The following is a 14,273-nucleotide window of genomic DNA, read 5'->3' as shown; positions in this document are numbered from 1 at the left end:
TCTATTTTGATGACTTTTTGGAGATCCTGATGACCTCCAATAGTGGTGCCATAAAAAATGACAGGTGAGATTAGGATATTTTAGGTGATTAAATCATCTGAGGGAGTGACAGGGAATTTCCAATAGGGAAATATCACTCGGAAAGAAAGATATATTTTATTCACAGGAATATGTCTCAGTTGCAGGGAGAAATGAGCTTGAAAAAAGCTGAGGTGTTGATTGTTTTATTCTAGGGCTGACTTTTACAAAATTAGGGCTGTTTTTCGCAAAACTATTTGCTTAGAACATTAACCAAATGCTAAGTAGTGAGGCTAGAAATGTTCCTTGTAAGACACGAATGCTGTAATTGTCAGGCACAACATTTTTAAAGCAGGTGTCACTGGGTGCTGCTAGAGGCAGGCTCTTGTACCCAGTGGACTGCTGATCTTAATCTGGATGGCAATTTCCCTCATCCTCATATGTTACAGGACAGAAAACATGCATCTGTAGGGTTCAAGGTGAATACTGCAGAGTCTTAAGTGAGATTATTGAAAAAAATGTTTACGCTTGTCCTCCCCGTCTTTTACAATTTATTGAGGACAGTTTGCTTCATACGAACCTGTAAATAATATTGTGCATCCCTGAAGAGGGCAGGTGGAGCAACAGGGGAGAGCTGCGCTGGGTTCTTGCACGTTGCTGCGTTGGTGCTGCTGGGTGCTGGTCCTGGCTGTATGTCCTGGGTCTGTGGTATCATCTTACTGATGTCTCCAGCAGGGAAGGGCAGCCCCACAGGCCCAGCCAGCATTTCTGAGGTGAATAATATAAATAATCATAACTGATAAACGAGTCCTTGCATATCACATTGATCTTCCAGTGCATTGCATAGGCAGATAAGGGTCACTGTGCCTGTTCAGGGGTCAGTATATAGCATATCATATTGTGTTCCACCCCGTGCTCCATCCCCCATGAGACATGCTAGCACAAGCCAGCTCTGCGAGGGAGTCAGCAAAACCTGCCTTCTCTCACCGTAGGTCTGGAGTAGGACAGATGCGTGTCCGTGCCTGTTACTCACCCCTCCTCATGCCTGCATTTCTACTCTTGAGATTCTGCTCTGCTTTTCACTGATCTATGTTTAGTGATTTTTATGGTTCAGCAAAACTTCTTCCTTGCTACAATCCAACATTTCTGATAAGCTTATCAAGGCTCCCTTTATTGTTGAACCTATTTTCCTTTTCTGAGGACCCTATTCACTCCTGCCTTCTTTAACAGGAAGAGCTTACACATAGTATACAGGGGAAAGAAAAAGAAAAAGTAGGAAAGGGTGTTTTGGTATTAGAATGAAAGAGGGAGAGAGAAGAAAGCTGGAGAAGGAACAATTATTATTCTGTTCAGAAAATCATAAGGAAGAGAAAATAAATAATGGAATAATAGGAAAACAAGACATCCCAAGACAGTAGAAAACTAGAAATGTAAGAGAAAGAGTAGGAAAAAGACCATAAAAAAATCCACAAGGACTTATTAATAAATCATGCTGGACTTTATGTAAGAATAAACCATCCAACACAAAGAAAGTGTTTATTTGTTTTTAATAATAGTATAAATGAGAATGGAACAGTCAGCCAGCGGCTACTTTAGCCTCTTACTCAGCAAACCACTAAAGTACATGCTAAGCTTTTAGAATCTACTAAATTTCATTAAAGTCAGGTCTCACTAAAGTTGAGCACATACTTAAGTGTTTTTTCTGAATTGGATTTATGTTGAAATTGGCTCAGAATTGCAGTTGTCCTTATTGTTTGGTTCACTGAGGATTGTGCAGGGAAAAAACGGGAGCAAATAAAGTGTTTTGCTTCGGACATAGACGTTTAAGAAAAAATCAAGTAGAATTAAAGGGAATTACTTAGCAAGAGATGTTTTCCCCTTGTAAGCAATTTGACAAAGTTGAATTGGAAAAATTGTTCAACTCTCAAATCTGTATTTTTTTTTTTTTTTTTTTTTTTTGCTAGAGAAAAGCCTGAATCAGCCTTGATTCAGTTGATATTCAGTTTGACATCTGTTGACATGGATGAAGCATAGTTGCAACATGTTCCTGAAGTTATTTCTGGCCACTAGTACTAGTTGGGAAGCCAAGTCTAAGACAAAGAAAGTGATTGGCATATGGCTGCCCAGCCAGGCAGGGGAAAGAAGCAGGTATCATGTCAAGCATCCTTCCCCACACCAGCTCTGGGACAACATCACTTTCAACAAAACCATACCAAGCTGTTACCAGAAATCTGTTACCCTTGTTTATTTAAAAGCCGCACTTCACAGACAGATTGACTTTTCTAGCAGCTTGCACCTAGTACTGATACATCACAGAAGGTTTTGGAAAGAAGAATGTTGCTGATACAAACCAGATTCTTCTTCTCATGTTTATTTACATGATCTGAGTTTATTTGCTCCTGCTATTTTGTAAAAGAATGATCAAAAGCTGGTTCATTAACTCAGAGAAATACAGAAAGAAAATTATGCTTTTCCTTATTCTAGTGTCCTTATCCTGTAATTTCATGTTCCCTGACCTTTTGGCTTGCTAACTAGCAGATCTTACGCTGGCTAGTCAGAAAGTGTGGCATCTCTTCTTAATAACACTGCACTAAATTGTGTGATTTTAACTACTTACAAATGACTGACTACTTTGGCATCTCCCCCACCACTCCCCTGTTCTTTTCTGCCTCAGGATGTAGCATAGAAAGGGAACAGTTCAAAATGGGCTGATCCTAGCGACCAGTTCTTCTAACCTCTTATTTTCTAAGCAGAAGAGAGACAAAAATTAAAAGAGAAACGTAAGAGCATCCAGGAGTTCATAACAAGGATAGTTCTTATTCTTTCCAAGAAAGACTAGAGCAGCACAGTTTCATAAATTATGTTCTTGAATTGGAATTTATTGGTATTCAAGAGTTGAGCTGAAGCCTTTCTTCATTTGCTTGTAGAGAAGTGCATCTTAAAAAAATGCCCTGATGCAAAGAGCACAACACAACGATATTGGTTTTGGGGTACACCTAGCAAGGGGGAAGGGCTGTGCTAGGGGGATTGAGCCCTCTTGTCAACCCCAGAGATGTTTCTTGTGAGAGAGGAAGAAGTTAGACTAGAGCTGGGAAAGGTGGAGAAACTTCCCGGTTACCTATGTAGGGTTGTTCTGTAGAGCCATGGTGGACTTGACCTCTGTGGGCTGTGAACACAGCACCCATTAACACTTCTGTATCTTCTAAGGCCAGCCCCAGAAAAGCTATTAATCCTGTAAATTAGGAATTAAGAGCAATTCAGTTGGGTGACACTTGCTGGCAAAGCTTCTGCAGGAGATGTAGGAGGAAAGGCTTGCTTGAGATGCAGGAATGTATATATGATATGCAGGAATGTACTCTAAAAGGCACACAGGTTGAATGCCTGGCTGTTTAAGCTGCAGGCAAAATTCTGAACTCAGATTTTGCAGACAACATCCCAGTGCCGCATGCACCATCCAACGAGGATGTAGAGTGTCTTCATTCTGCAGATCATTCCCCAGGCATTCTTTCTCCATCTGGCCAGGACTGTCTAGTCACTTCCCAGAAATATGGCGTGGGGTAAAATAGCTGTCACTGTAATGCACCCTCGTTAGCATGGTCGATAGGGCTTTCTTTAGAAGCAAGGAAAGTTAGGGAAACCAATTTCATAAAAAAAGATACCTTAGCAAAGTCTTTCACCTCCTATTTTATTGCAGCTCTTAAGGGACCTAATCTCCCCTGTACACAAAGACAAAAATCACTGAAACTACCAAGAAACCTTAGGCTGGTGTTATATCTAAGGCATCTTTTCACACACTTTAAACAACTGATAAGATAGTAGGCTTTTGATGGGAAGGGTAGGAAACAACCAAATTAATAAACCATGACACAGCAGTCCGGAGTCTGGAACATAGAAAGGCAAAACAGGACACCTTTAAGATGTAGACCAGGTGGATTCCCTGGTATCTATGTCCTCTACATCTTGAGATTGCTTGAGGATCCAATGTAGCTCCCAGCATAAATTAGGGTAGTCAATAACTGGTGGGTTTGTGGCAACTTACCAAAAGGCTGCTGTGACTCTGGAACTCCCTAGGACTTGGAAATCCTTCCAAGCCCTGCTGTTCTGCCATGGCCCTGTGTGGTGCTGTAGCTCCTCAGCATTTCTTAGCAGTTCATTAAGCAATCTAATGAATTTGTCAGATGTTGTTTCTCATCTAGTCATTTCCCAGTGAGCGCTGGGGGTGCGGCAGAATGCTTTGCTTGGTAGATGCTTTGATAACCTCATGCATTTCAGTACTCCCTTTTATGTATAAACACATGCACTTTTGCTGCACATGTACTGAACAAAGCATAGGAGTGCAAAGATGAGAAATTGCAGAATTGTCTTATTTGCTTCTGGTATTTGTTTCAGAGCTTTGTGATATGTCTTGTAGAAATAAGCTTTAGCTCATTGCAGAAAACTCTTACCCTTCAGAGGAATAAAAGCAGTCAAGTCTATAAGGCCCCTAGAGCTGCTTCTCAGGCTGGCTTACAGCCACACCTGTGTAGAAATGGCTCCAAAGACACAGGTCACCCTCCACATAGATTTCCACCAAGCGCTCACTACTCAGAAACCACGTAGAGCTCGGCGTCTGCTAACGCATCCCTGTGTCTGCCGATGGGGTTTGCTGAGTGCATTCAGTGAGTCTCTAAGGTATTTTCTGTTACCACTTCTGTTTCTGGTTTTTGCTTCCCACCATCAGCAAACACAGAATTATTTCTACAAAGGGGTATTGGTTCCCAGGACCCCAATCACACTGATCAGGGGCTTTGAACATGATACTGGTGGCACAAGTTACTTGAGAAGTGTTACATGAATCCCAAAGTCAAGTACAGTCCTGATGGAAGGGTGGTTGCTATAAACCCGTGCAATGCCAGCTACGCTGCTTGGCATGTGATCACCTGCACTTTTTGAGCCAGTGCTGAAGTGGAAGGGAGATCAGAGGTCTCATAATCCTCCATTAAATCCACACATGGCAAATGCTGCCTGTGGGCAGGTTTGGGGTTTTACTTGGTTGTGAAAGACCCAGGGTCTGATGTTCTTTTGACTGCGGTTGCTAGAGTCAGATTTGTTTAAGACTTCTTGAACTGAAGTGTTCTGGTTAGTCCTGGCTCCTTTTTCTATGTCTGCATTTCCCCAGAGGCTGAGACATCAGCCTCTGAGATTTGAGCTTCCCCGTTCTCAAGTTGCTGCGTTGAGCAGAATACCAGCAGTGGTGCCCTAGGCATAGTTCTGCCACGCTGGTATTTCATGGTGCTAAACAGGGATCAGGGTGTGACTCCACACTCTCATAGTGGGCTTTTTATTTGGACACTAGTACATGATCTTAGGAGTAAAGAAGAACTAATGATATGACTGCTACATGAAAATAATGTTATAGGTACAAAAATTCTAGAAACTTAAATGGTAACTCACTGATGAACTTAACAATGTTGGGCATATCAGATGTAGCAGAATTAGATGTGACACAATTGCCTGGTTTACTATATTTTTTTTAATGTTTAGTTTATCTTGGACAATTGAGAATGTTACTTTAGGACAAGTGCTTAGGTTTTTCATGGCCAACTTAAACACGTCATTAGGCTTACTTTTCTTTCTGCAGACTATTCCTCCCAGTGCTAAGAATATGGCCTTTTTCATTTGAACTGGCCAGGTCTTTTTATTTACGAGCTTCAGCAGCTTCTTCAGTACCATGGCTGATGTGTATACAGTATTTTTGGCTTCCTCTTAGCTTTTCCAATGCCATGTTGCATAATAGGATATTAGCATCCTTCTTCCTACCAGCAAAATTCCATTTATAACAAATAACACCCCCTTAAGCTAATAGCAGGGCATAGAAATACTGTCCTGGAGATCCTGTGCTGATGGTCTTTATAATTTTGTAAAGTCTCATTCTTAGTAAAAGCTCGAGCATTCATGTTTTGTATTTAGTTCAAAACCAAGTGTATGGGTAGTGTTTTTAGAACAGAGTCATTATTCTAGATCTGAATTTTGCTCTACACTCCTCTTGTCTCTCAAGTCTCTAAACTTTTCTGAGGCTGAGATTCTGTTTCCCCATCATGCTGTTGATCCAGACAAAAATCTCCTGTTTTGGGGGACTGTGATGGGTGAGAATCCTGTCTTTCAGCACTAGCAATTAGTGCTTTATAGTAATTTTCAGTTAATGCTCGCCTTCTTCAAAGACATAACAGTTTAATTCCACAGACAAAGTTCAAATACAGGTCCTCCATCTGAGAGCACTAGCAATCTGGTTTTGACTGCATCTTTGATGTGCTCATCCCTCATTTTGGCCAAAGAGGTGCAAGAAGGCTGAGCTAATGCCTACTCTGGTGACATATGTGAACAATTTACTTTTTCCATATTGTCATGGTACCTCAGCACTAAAAGTCTTGTCTCAGAACTATTAAGACTTGTGTCCGGTGTCCATTGTCCACTTCACAGAAGTGCCCTCCTTTAGCTGTCTTGAGCAATTAGATTGGACAGAAAGCTGACCACGAATATCCTCTCTGATTTCTGTTCTACCTGAACCTCTTCCTTGTCTGTTGAGGGCAGTTGTGTTGCTCATGGCTTCAACTTTACTATGCCTTCTAACTGTATGCCTTGTGTTAATAAGAGAATTGCAAGGTACAGCGGGATATCTGCTGAGGAGTTTCCATCACTTTAGCAAATTACAACTCCTTGTTAGTGAGGCTTAATTTAGAACCCATAAAAAAAGCTAATGAATTATTCTGGCACTTGCATTGCACAAGGTATAGCTTTCCAGCCAGTAATTATTTTTTCAAATACAAAGCTCCTGAGCTATGCTGGATCTTGTAGAAAAGTACAGGAACTTTGAAACTTCAACAAGCAAAAGCTGAAGAGGGAGTGCTTGAGCACCTTCTGACAAAGCACTTAATCAGAAAACAGTGATTTGAAAAAAGCAAGAAGCTCTGTGGAAGTCTTCCGGTGGGGCAGTGCTTTGCTGAAATGCAGCAGGAGTTCCCACAAGTTTTTGCTTCATGCCTGACAGGCTGCAAGGGGTGGGTGAGCAGCCTGGCTCCTCTAAACCACACAACATTGCATCTCTAGGACAACCTCGCCTGCAGGCTGTGCTGGCCGTGGGACATCCAGGCCTGCCAGTGGTGGGACAGCACTGCTGAATAGGCTATGTGGGAATCTAGGGTCTTCTGGGGTCTGGGACAGCACTGTTGCCATGGCCGGGATCAGGAATCTTCCCCGGCTCTCTGCTGTAAAAAGGTCCTGAAAGCTCAGGAGACTCAGCTGAGCTTGATCTCAGGTTGGCATCCAGGTTGATCACGTGAAATTCAGTGGGTTCTAATTGTGGGCTGAATGGGAGGGAAAAGCTTTTGGAAGATGAGAATTTCTTGTGAGGTTTCATGGCCTTGTGGATATAAACATGTGCAACTTTGCCTTGTGTTCAGCTGATGATCTACCATAAGTTAACAGTATCATGCTGTTCCAAAAAAGACAGGTGCCATGCTGAGATGTATAAACAGGGCTGCAGCCTGCAAGAGACGCAAAGTGATCCTGCCACTCTGCTCAGTGCTGGTGAGGGCCTGGCAAGGACGCTATGTCCATTTCTGGCCACTGGTCTGCCTTAATGTGGAGACATGCTGGAGAGAGGCCAGGGGAATGAAACAAGAATCATCTGAGCTCAGGAAAGCATTTTATGAAAAAAAAAAAGATTAAATTAATTTAGTTTGCTAAAGATGATTATGAGGAGGGAGGCACTGGACTGTATGTGGTAGATGGGAGAAGACAGGCTTCAGTTGCAACAAAAACCATTCAAGTTAGATGAGTGAAAACATGTGCCTCAGTAAGAGCAGACAGACGTTGGAGTAGGCTGCCCGGAGTGTCTGACAGGTTTTCTTCCTCAAAAGGTTTTAGAGAAAATATGCCAGGAACAGCACTACTATTGCTGAGCCCTTGTTGAGCTAAGGGGCAGGCTGCATGACCCCTTGAGGGCCTTTCCAACACAGCTATTATATGAACTTCAGCAGCTGCTGTTTAAAGTTTAAGAAGTGCTTCGTAAGTGATATATGCCATGAGTGTGGCACTCAGCTCCTTTTCACCCCAAGAACAAAGATCTGTTGAACATTTCTGGCTTTTCTGCACGATTTAATCTGACGAGTAAAACATTAATTCCACTAGCAAGATGGCACTGCTTGCTGCAAGCCTTCCCGACACCTGCAGCTCTGCCCTGGGTACCATCTCTCCCTCCTCAGGTGCTGTTTCTGCCATGGCAGCAGTGGCCTGATGTCTCCCTCTGTTCCTGGAACCACTTCAAGTTCCTCCACTGAAGCTTATGTGAGAGAGCTGCTACTGTACTTCCACTTCCAAGAGAGTTCAAATTCAAGATGACTGATAGTTACAAAACAGAGTGGGGTAAAAGTATTGAAGGATCTTTAAAAATGGGGAGGGGGATTAAAAAATAGGGCTCTGTAAAAAAAAAAAAAAAAAAAAAAAAGGAACCAACTGCTTACTTTTTCATATTTTTCTTGCAAAAGAAATCTTAGAGAATTGTATTTGCTGGAAGGGAAAATGTGTTCTGCATCGAAGAGTTTATAATCAAAGAATTTATGTGCTAATACTAAATAATGGTTTAAATGTAAAAATATTTGCAAAGGAAAAAAATAGCAATGGATTCCAGGCTTCCTTCTTAATTCAGTTGCTTGTTAATTTAATCTTTTTAATTTATTAGCTGAAAAGTGTAGGACCACAGTAATTTGTTCTATTAGTAGTACAATTTCCACCTATATTTTGCTAAGTTTTATGTCTTCAGGCATGCGTTAGCAGGTAATTCAATCTTTGGCTACATGATGCATTCCTTTAATAAGGAAGAGGCTCATAATCTTAATCCAATTAAAGAAAAAAGAACTGAAGGAAGATTTGCCACAACAAAAGATGATGCTAGAGGATATTATCTTGGCGCACTGGCAGCAAGCTAATAACTGTTCATCAGGAAATCAGTACCTTCTAGTATTTTCAGCCTCAGGCATGGATAGTGCTTGAAAGCAGCTGGGAGACCTGTGTATCTCCTTTTAATGAGTTTGAGATACCTGATTTCCCAGCTATAGTTTAGCCTTTTCTGGATATAATTTGTGCCGTGGCATCTTCAGACATCTATCCCTCAGTTTGCTGCTTCAGGGATGTGCCATCATGTCCACAGACAGCACCTCTGATATTATTTCAATTCTGTGTCCTGTCCCTGAGAATAGCTCATTCCAAATTATTCAGGGGGATGCCAAGTAATACCCTATACCACGAATGAGTAACTTTGTTTTCATTGTCTAACCCCTTGTCACGCTCCTGAAGGACATCTTGGAGTACTGAGTGCTGTAAATGCTGTTTTAAAATTAACCCTATTTTACCAGTTTAGATCTTTCAGCTTTGCCTGCTGTGACAAAAAAGAATTAAGAATGTGAATTTACGTTTTCTACTTTTAATACTCAAGCCACGTATTGTCTGGTGGCAAAAGCTGGTTCCTAAATATTCAGTAGCATCAGCTCAACCCCCTCCATAGCATTCCAGCAAGCTAAATTACATTGTCTATCTGTTCATGGTGAAAATCGTTTCCTTTTTCATAAGCAGGGAGCCCCAAAGGTAAAAGAAAGCCTTATTAAAGGAAAAGCAGAAAAACAGAATAATAAATCAGCAGGCTATAGTCTGGAGCTCACCCTCTTCCATCCCACCTTGGCTAAGTCCAATGAATGGTTTCTTGCCCAGGCCCAGGGGACTGCATTGCTGGCCACCTCCATCCCTGCTCTGGCAGAAGCATGCGAGCCCCCAGCCCTCTTTGGCAACTGGGAGGGATGCAGGGGAGGGGACGCCTGAGGCTGAGCAGCACTAGTCAGACCAGACCATCCCTTTCCAGCCTCTCTTCAGAAATTACCCTCCCTGCTTCAAACCTCTAAGTACTGGCCCCGCCTGTGCTGGCCCTCACCTCAGTACACTGTATCACCTTTTTTCCTGCTTCTTTTTTTACTGCTGACAAAATGAAAATCCTCTTCTTCTTGTTTCCCTTTCCTAGGACCCCTCCCTGCTCTCCTGGAAGGCTATGTTGCTGGCTGGGGGGACTCCTCAGCCCTGGGGGGACCCCTCAGCCTGCCCTTGGTCTGGGCACAGCAGGGTTTGTCCATTGCTTACCAGATGTGATTAGCAGGATTTTATTCATATTACCCTCAAACCCAGTGGTATTTAAACAAGAATGCTCTGCCCTAGTATGACTGCTGTGCCTGTGATGCCGGCTCCCCCGGTCCTCCTTGCTCCCTGGCAGAGGTGGGCAGGGAACTCCCCACAGAAAGTGGTCTCTGGCCAGAGCTCCAGGCTGCTCTTCTTTTCCTTTGCCTGCGTCAGCCATGAGCTCTTGCCTGTCACATCAGGCTCCATGTACCGTTTTATCATTTCAGATCTTTTCTGCTCTTCCCTTTCCTTCATATCCTCTCTTAATTTAAACAGTGCTCACCCATCTAACTGGGAAATCGCTCCTGGACCCTCAACTTTTTTGTGGACTTTCCGAGCTGATTTCATACATGCTATATGCTACACTGGGACAGGTTTATCTGAGCTAGCACTATCTGCAAGCATATTTAAATTTACTTTAATAATGCCACCACATTATTTCCCGGGTTTTAATTTTGCTACACAGCAGAGCATTTAATTTACTTTTTGTCTGCTGTTCCTTACTGAATTGTCCAGAAGAGGACCCAGGTTTGGCCTGCTGTTGCTGACTTTCTTGTGACTTTGTTGTGACTGCTCATTCTGGAACATATACAGAAGCTAATCAAAATGAGTGTAAAAATATTTGGTTTAACTCATGGTTGCTTGTAAGAACAGAAGCTCCTGGCATAGCTTTTCATGCCTGTGCCAGACCGAAAAGGTGGTTAAGCGGGAGATGTATCTGCTCAGATAGGCCAATGAAGCAGTCAAGGTGGCAAGTGCAATCAGCTGCACCAAAGGCAGGGTACCCTGTGCCACTGCTCTGTGTCATTCACACTGGGACCGGCTGGACCAGAGCTCATGTGATAGCCCTCACTGGTCAGCCCCAGTCTCTCACAGACCATTTGCAGGCCCCAGAGCAATTTGTGAGGGCCTTACACACCTTTGGAAGGTCGGACTGCAAAACAGGTGAGGCAGTTCAGCTGGGGAGCAGACTGCTCTTTTTCTCAGGGACCTCCCGCTATCGGTTCACCCAGTGTTGGGAGAGTGTCCTTGGAAAGATGGCAGCAAGGAACAGACCGACAGTAGTAGAATGGTTTGACTGCGCTTCTCCTGGCTGCCTGACCTGAGCAGTGCTTGCAAAAAAGGACAGGCAGAGTGGTGGCAGGGATGCTCTGGCCACTGTCCTCCATGTGGTTGGGAACTTTCCTAAGTGGTCCTCACACTGGGGCAGGGAGTGCGCTGTGAGCACTGCAGACAACGTGCATGCTATACTTGACCTCCCCATCTGCAATAAATGTAATGCACTCCTGAAGTGCTGAGCTTGCTGCACATTCACCATCTGTCTGGCTGTATGCACAGCAAGGCTAGCTGTGTGTCAAGGCAGCGGGCCACAGCATAAAGCTCTCTTCTCAGCTGGCGATCCATGTCTTTCTTCCTGCCACAAGACCAGACACCCGTTCTGTAGCTGATGGTAGGTATTTCCATGGGGCGTCAGATAGCAGGAGGGCTTTGTGAACCAGGACGGAGTGGAAAGTGTCTGCAGCTGACTGCAATGATTGTTTGCCTTTCAGTAATTCGTCCCATAGGACCTGGCAGACTTAGCCTCAGCCAGGTGGAGAGAGAGAACATCAGTCTAAAAAATGTCTGAAATTCTTTTTCATATCTTTTCTGAATCCATAAGCAGCAGGAAGAAGATAACCTTTCCCTAGCTAAAATATGGCAAAGTGTTTCCTTCCTTATTTTCTGTTGGGCACCAAAAAAGCAAGAACCAGCATCCATCTGCCAGGAAAATGAGAACCCAAAATCCAGGGGACACTCACTTGTTGCACTGCTTTGTCACCTCCTAATCCTGCCTCCAGTTAAAATTCTGTCATCCTGCTGTCACAGGGCCACATGCCAATACCAGAGGCTCCCCAGTAAAAGGTACCGGTCAGATGCTAAGACAACATGCTCACAAGTGATAGATGATACCGCATCCTGGTTAGAGCAGTGTGACATAACTCTAACTGCTTGCCAGAGGAGCATCCCAAAGTGTTTTCAGACTGCCACCATCAGCAGCTGCTGGTCATTTCATGTCCATCTTTCAGATGTTGAGCATGGTGTTGAAATCTTCATTCAGGAGTAGGAATCTAGCAGTCAAGTTTGTGAAAAAAAATGGGAATTTCTGACTTTGGATTGAGTCACTTGGATGCTGCAAACTTGAAATTCATATTTTTCTGTATGAAACCATGAAAAAAATCCTACAAAATCTTTCAGTGTAACTCCACATTTCCTGGTAGAAAATCATTTGCCTAGATGTATTTTGATCTCTGGCCAAAGATCTAATTGCCCTTGCCAATAAACACATGCTTGTTCAAGCCAGGACCAAAGAGTAGTTTAGAGTGGACCCACTACAGAGAAGTGCAGCATCTACCCAGCTCTCTAAGTGTGTTGACCACAGAGGCATGAGAATGATGTGAGCTTTGTCTCTCTTCTCCCATTGACTGCTGCATCTGGACCTTCATTTTAACAAAAATATATGAGATATTTCCAAACACTTGGTGGTCATATAGCATGCATAACCATTAAGGCTGGCTACTAGAAGAACTCCCACAATCACAGTGTTTCCCTGCAGTAGCTCCTTTTTTGATGTAGGTAGAGGTCAAATCTGTCTAGATACATTTAGTGCATAGTAAATCATCCTCATAAAAAGGTTCTCAGCACTTGAAAAGTCTTGATGATTTTTTCAGAAATTAACTGTCCTCAGGATTAGCAATGTATGCCTAGCTTCTGTTCTGAACTTGACTAACTCCAGATTTTTACTGCTAGCTTTTAGACCTATTCCAATAGTCTCAAGAGCTGTTTATTGTGAATTTTTTGTGCTGCCTCCTCCCCCCTAGACATAGCCGTTTTCATATGCCGTAAGTTAGTTCTTCATTTGGCAGGCACGTAGACGTGCCACAGGGAAAATGTATTGGGCACAGAGAAGCTGCAATATTTCTCATCCCCGGGATGCAGCCTTCAAAGTTCTACAGCTAAGCCTGCAATGACATGATCACCGAAACTTTCAAACCTTTATGATTCATTATGGAGAAGTATCTTGATTTCAAATGATTCCCTGGAAGTCATCCTCACTTTCAGTGTGAAAGAAGTCTTTCTTGTGACCTTGTTTCATTTTTAGCAAGGATAAGTTCAAACCAGAGAGTTAAAAACAATCAGTGGAAAGGAGGGGATGGACCAACCCCAGAAAATTATCAATTATTTGCTTGAGAGAAAGGTTTGATCCTTACTGCATTTGATGCTTCCTTATTCCCCACTTGCCCATCCCAGTCTCTCATGGTGTGCTGTGTTCTTGGATGTCTGGATCACAAGTTTTACAGGGTCCCCTGTGACCAGAGTCACACAGAACCATAGGAAGATTTAATAACCCACCTTACATGAGTGATAGAGAATTAAGCATCTGACACTTGTTTGAGGAGATGTGGCTGGCATCACTGGGGTTGGCTGACTTACTCTGTCAGAGTTGGTGTGTGTCCCAGTGAGCTTGTTGAGTGGCAGCAGCCTTGGGGGCATGCTGGGGAGCTGATTTGACAAGCAGAACCACTGTGGCAATGTGGGGCCCTGGTGTGTAGCTGGAATCACTTTTCATGTCTTTCTTTTACAGTTCTCAGAGATGGGCTCTCCATAATGTTTTGGTTATGAAGAAAGGACGGCTGAATTGTTCTTTTGCAATGGAGAAGACAGAGGGAGAAACACCAGCACTGTGGCTCCCACCTTGTTGCTTATCTCCCTGCAGACATGTGTCTCAAATCCTCTCTGTGCTGTATTAAGGAAAGGGAAAGCTTAGATATTACAACACCTGCTTTCTTTTCCAATTTTGCATCCTATAACCCCCTGGTGAAAAGAGGAACAATGACTTTATATAGCTGCTGCTTGATTCTTTGGCTATTTACCTGGAACACTGCTGCCTATGGGCCAAACCAACGGGCACAGAAGAAGGGAGACATTATTCTTGGAGGATTGTTCCCCATTCATTTTGGAGTGGCTGCTAAAGACCAGGATCTAAAATCAAGACCAGAATCAGTGGAGTGTATAAG

General features: G+C 43.2%; 2 protein-coding genes across 4 annotated transcripts in view; both read left to right on the top strand.

Moving 5' to 3' along the window:
- LOC308065231 (cystatin-B-like) overlaps positions 1-14,273 on the top strand; it is an 85,524-nt gene that overhangs the window by 20,909 nt on the left and 50,342 nt on the right. The gene's annotated exons all lie outside the window — the stretch shown is intronic.
- Positions 1-14,273, top strand: part of CASR (calcium sensing receptor) — a 79,558-nt gene that overhangs the window by 21,036 nt on the left and 44,249 nt on the right. For 2 of the 3 annotated variants that reach the window (XM_080390944.1, XM_080390946.1), the window contains exon 1: positions 1-14,273. This exon is cut by the window's left edge and continues 20,894 nt beyond it. In XM_080390944.1, the coding sequence (XP_080247070.1) occupies positions 13,975-14,273 (299 nt within the window). In that variant the 5' untranslated portion in view covers positions 1-13,974. The other variant, XM_080390945.1, reaches the window with a different exon arrangement.

This window comes from Falco punctatus, assembly GCF_963210335.1.
Source record: "Falco punctatus genome assembly, chromosome: 6".
NCBI lineage: Eukaryota > Metazoa > Chordata > Aves > Falconiformes > Falconidae > Falco > Falco punctatus.
Note: the sequence above shows the minus strand (reverse complement) of the source record. Positions and strands in the feature narration are given on the sequence as shown.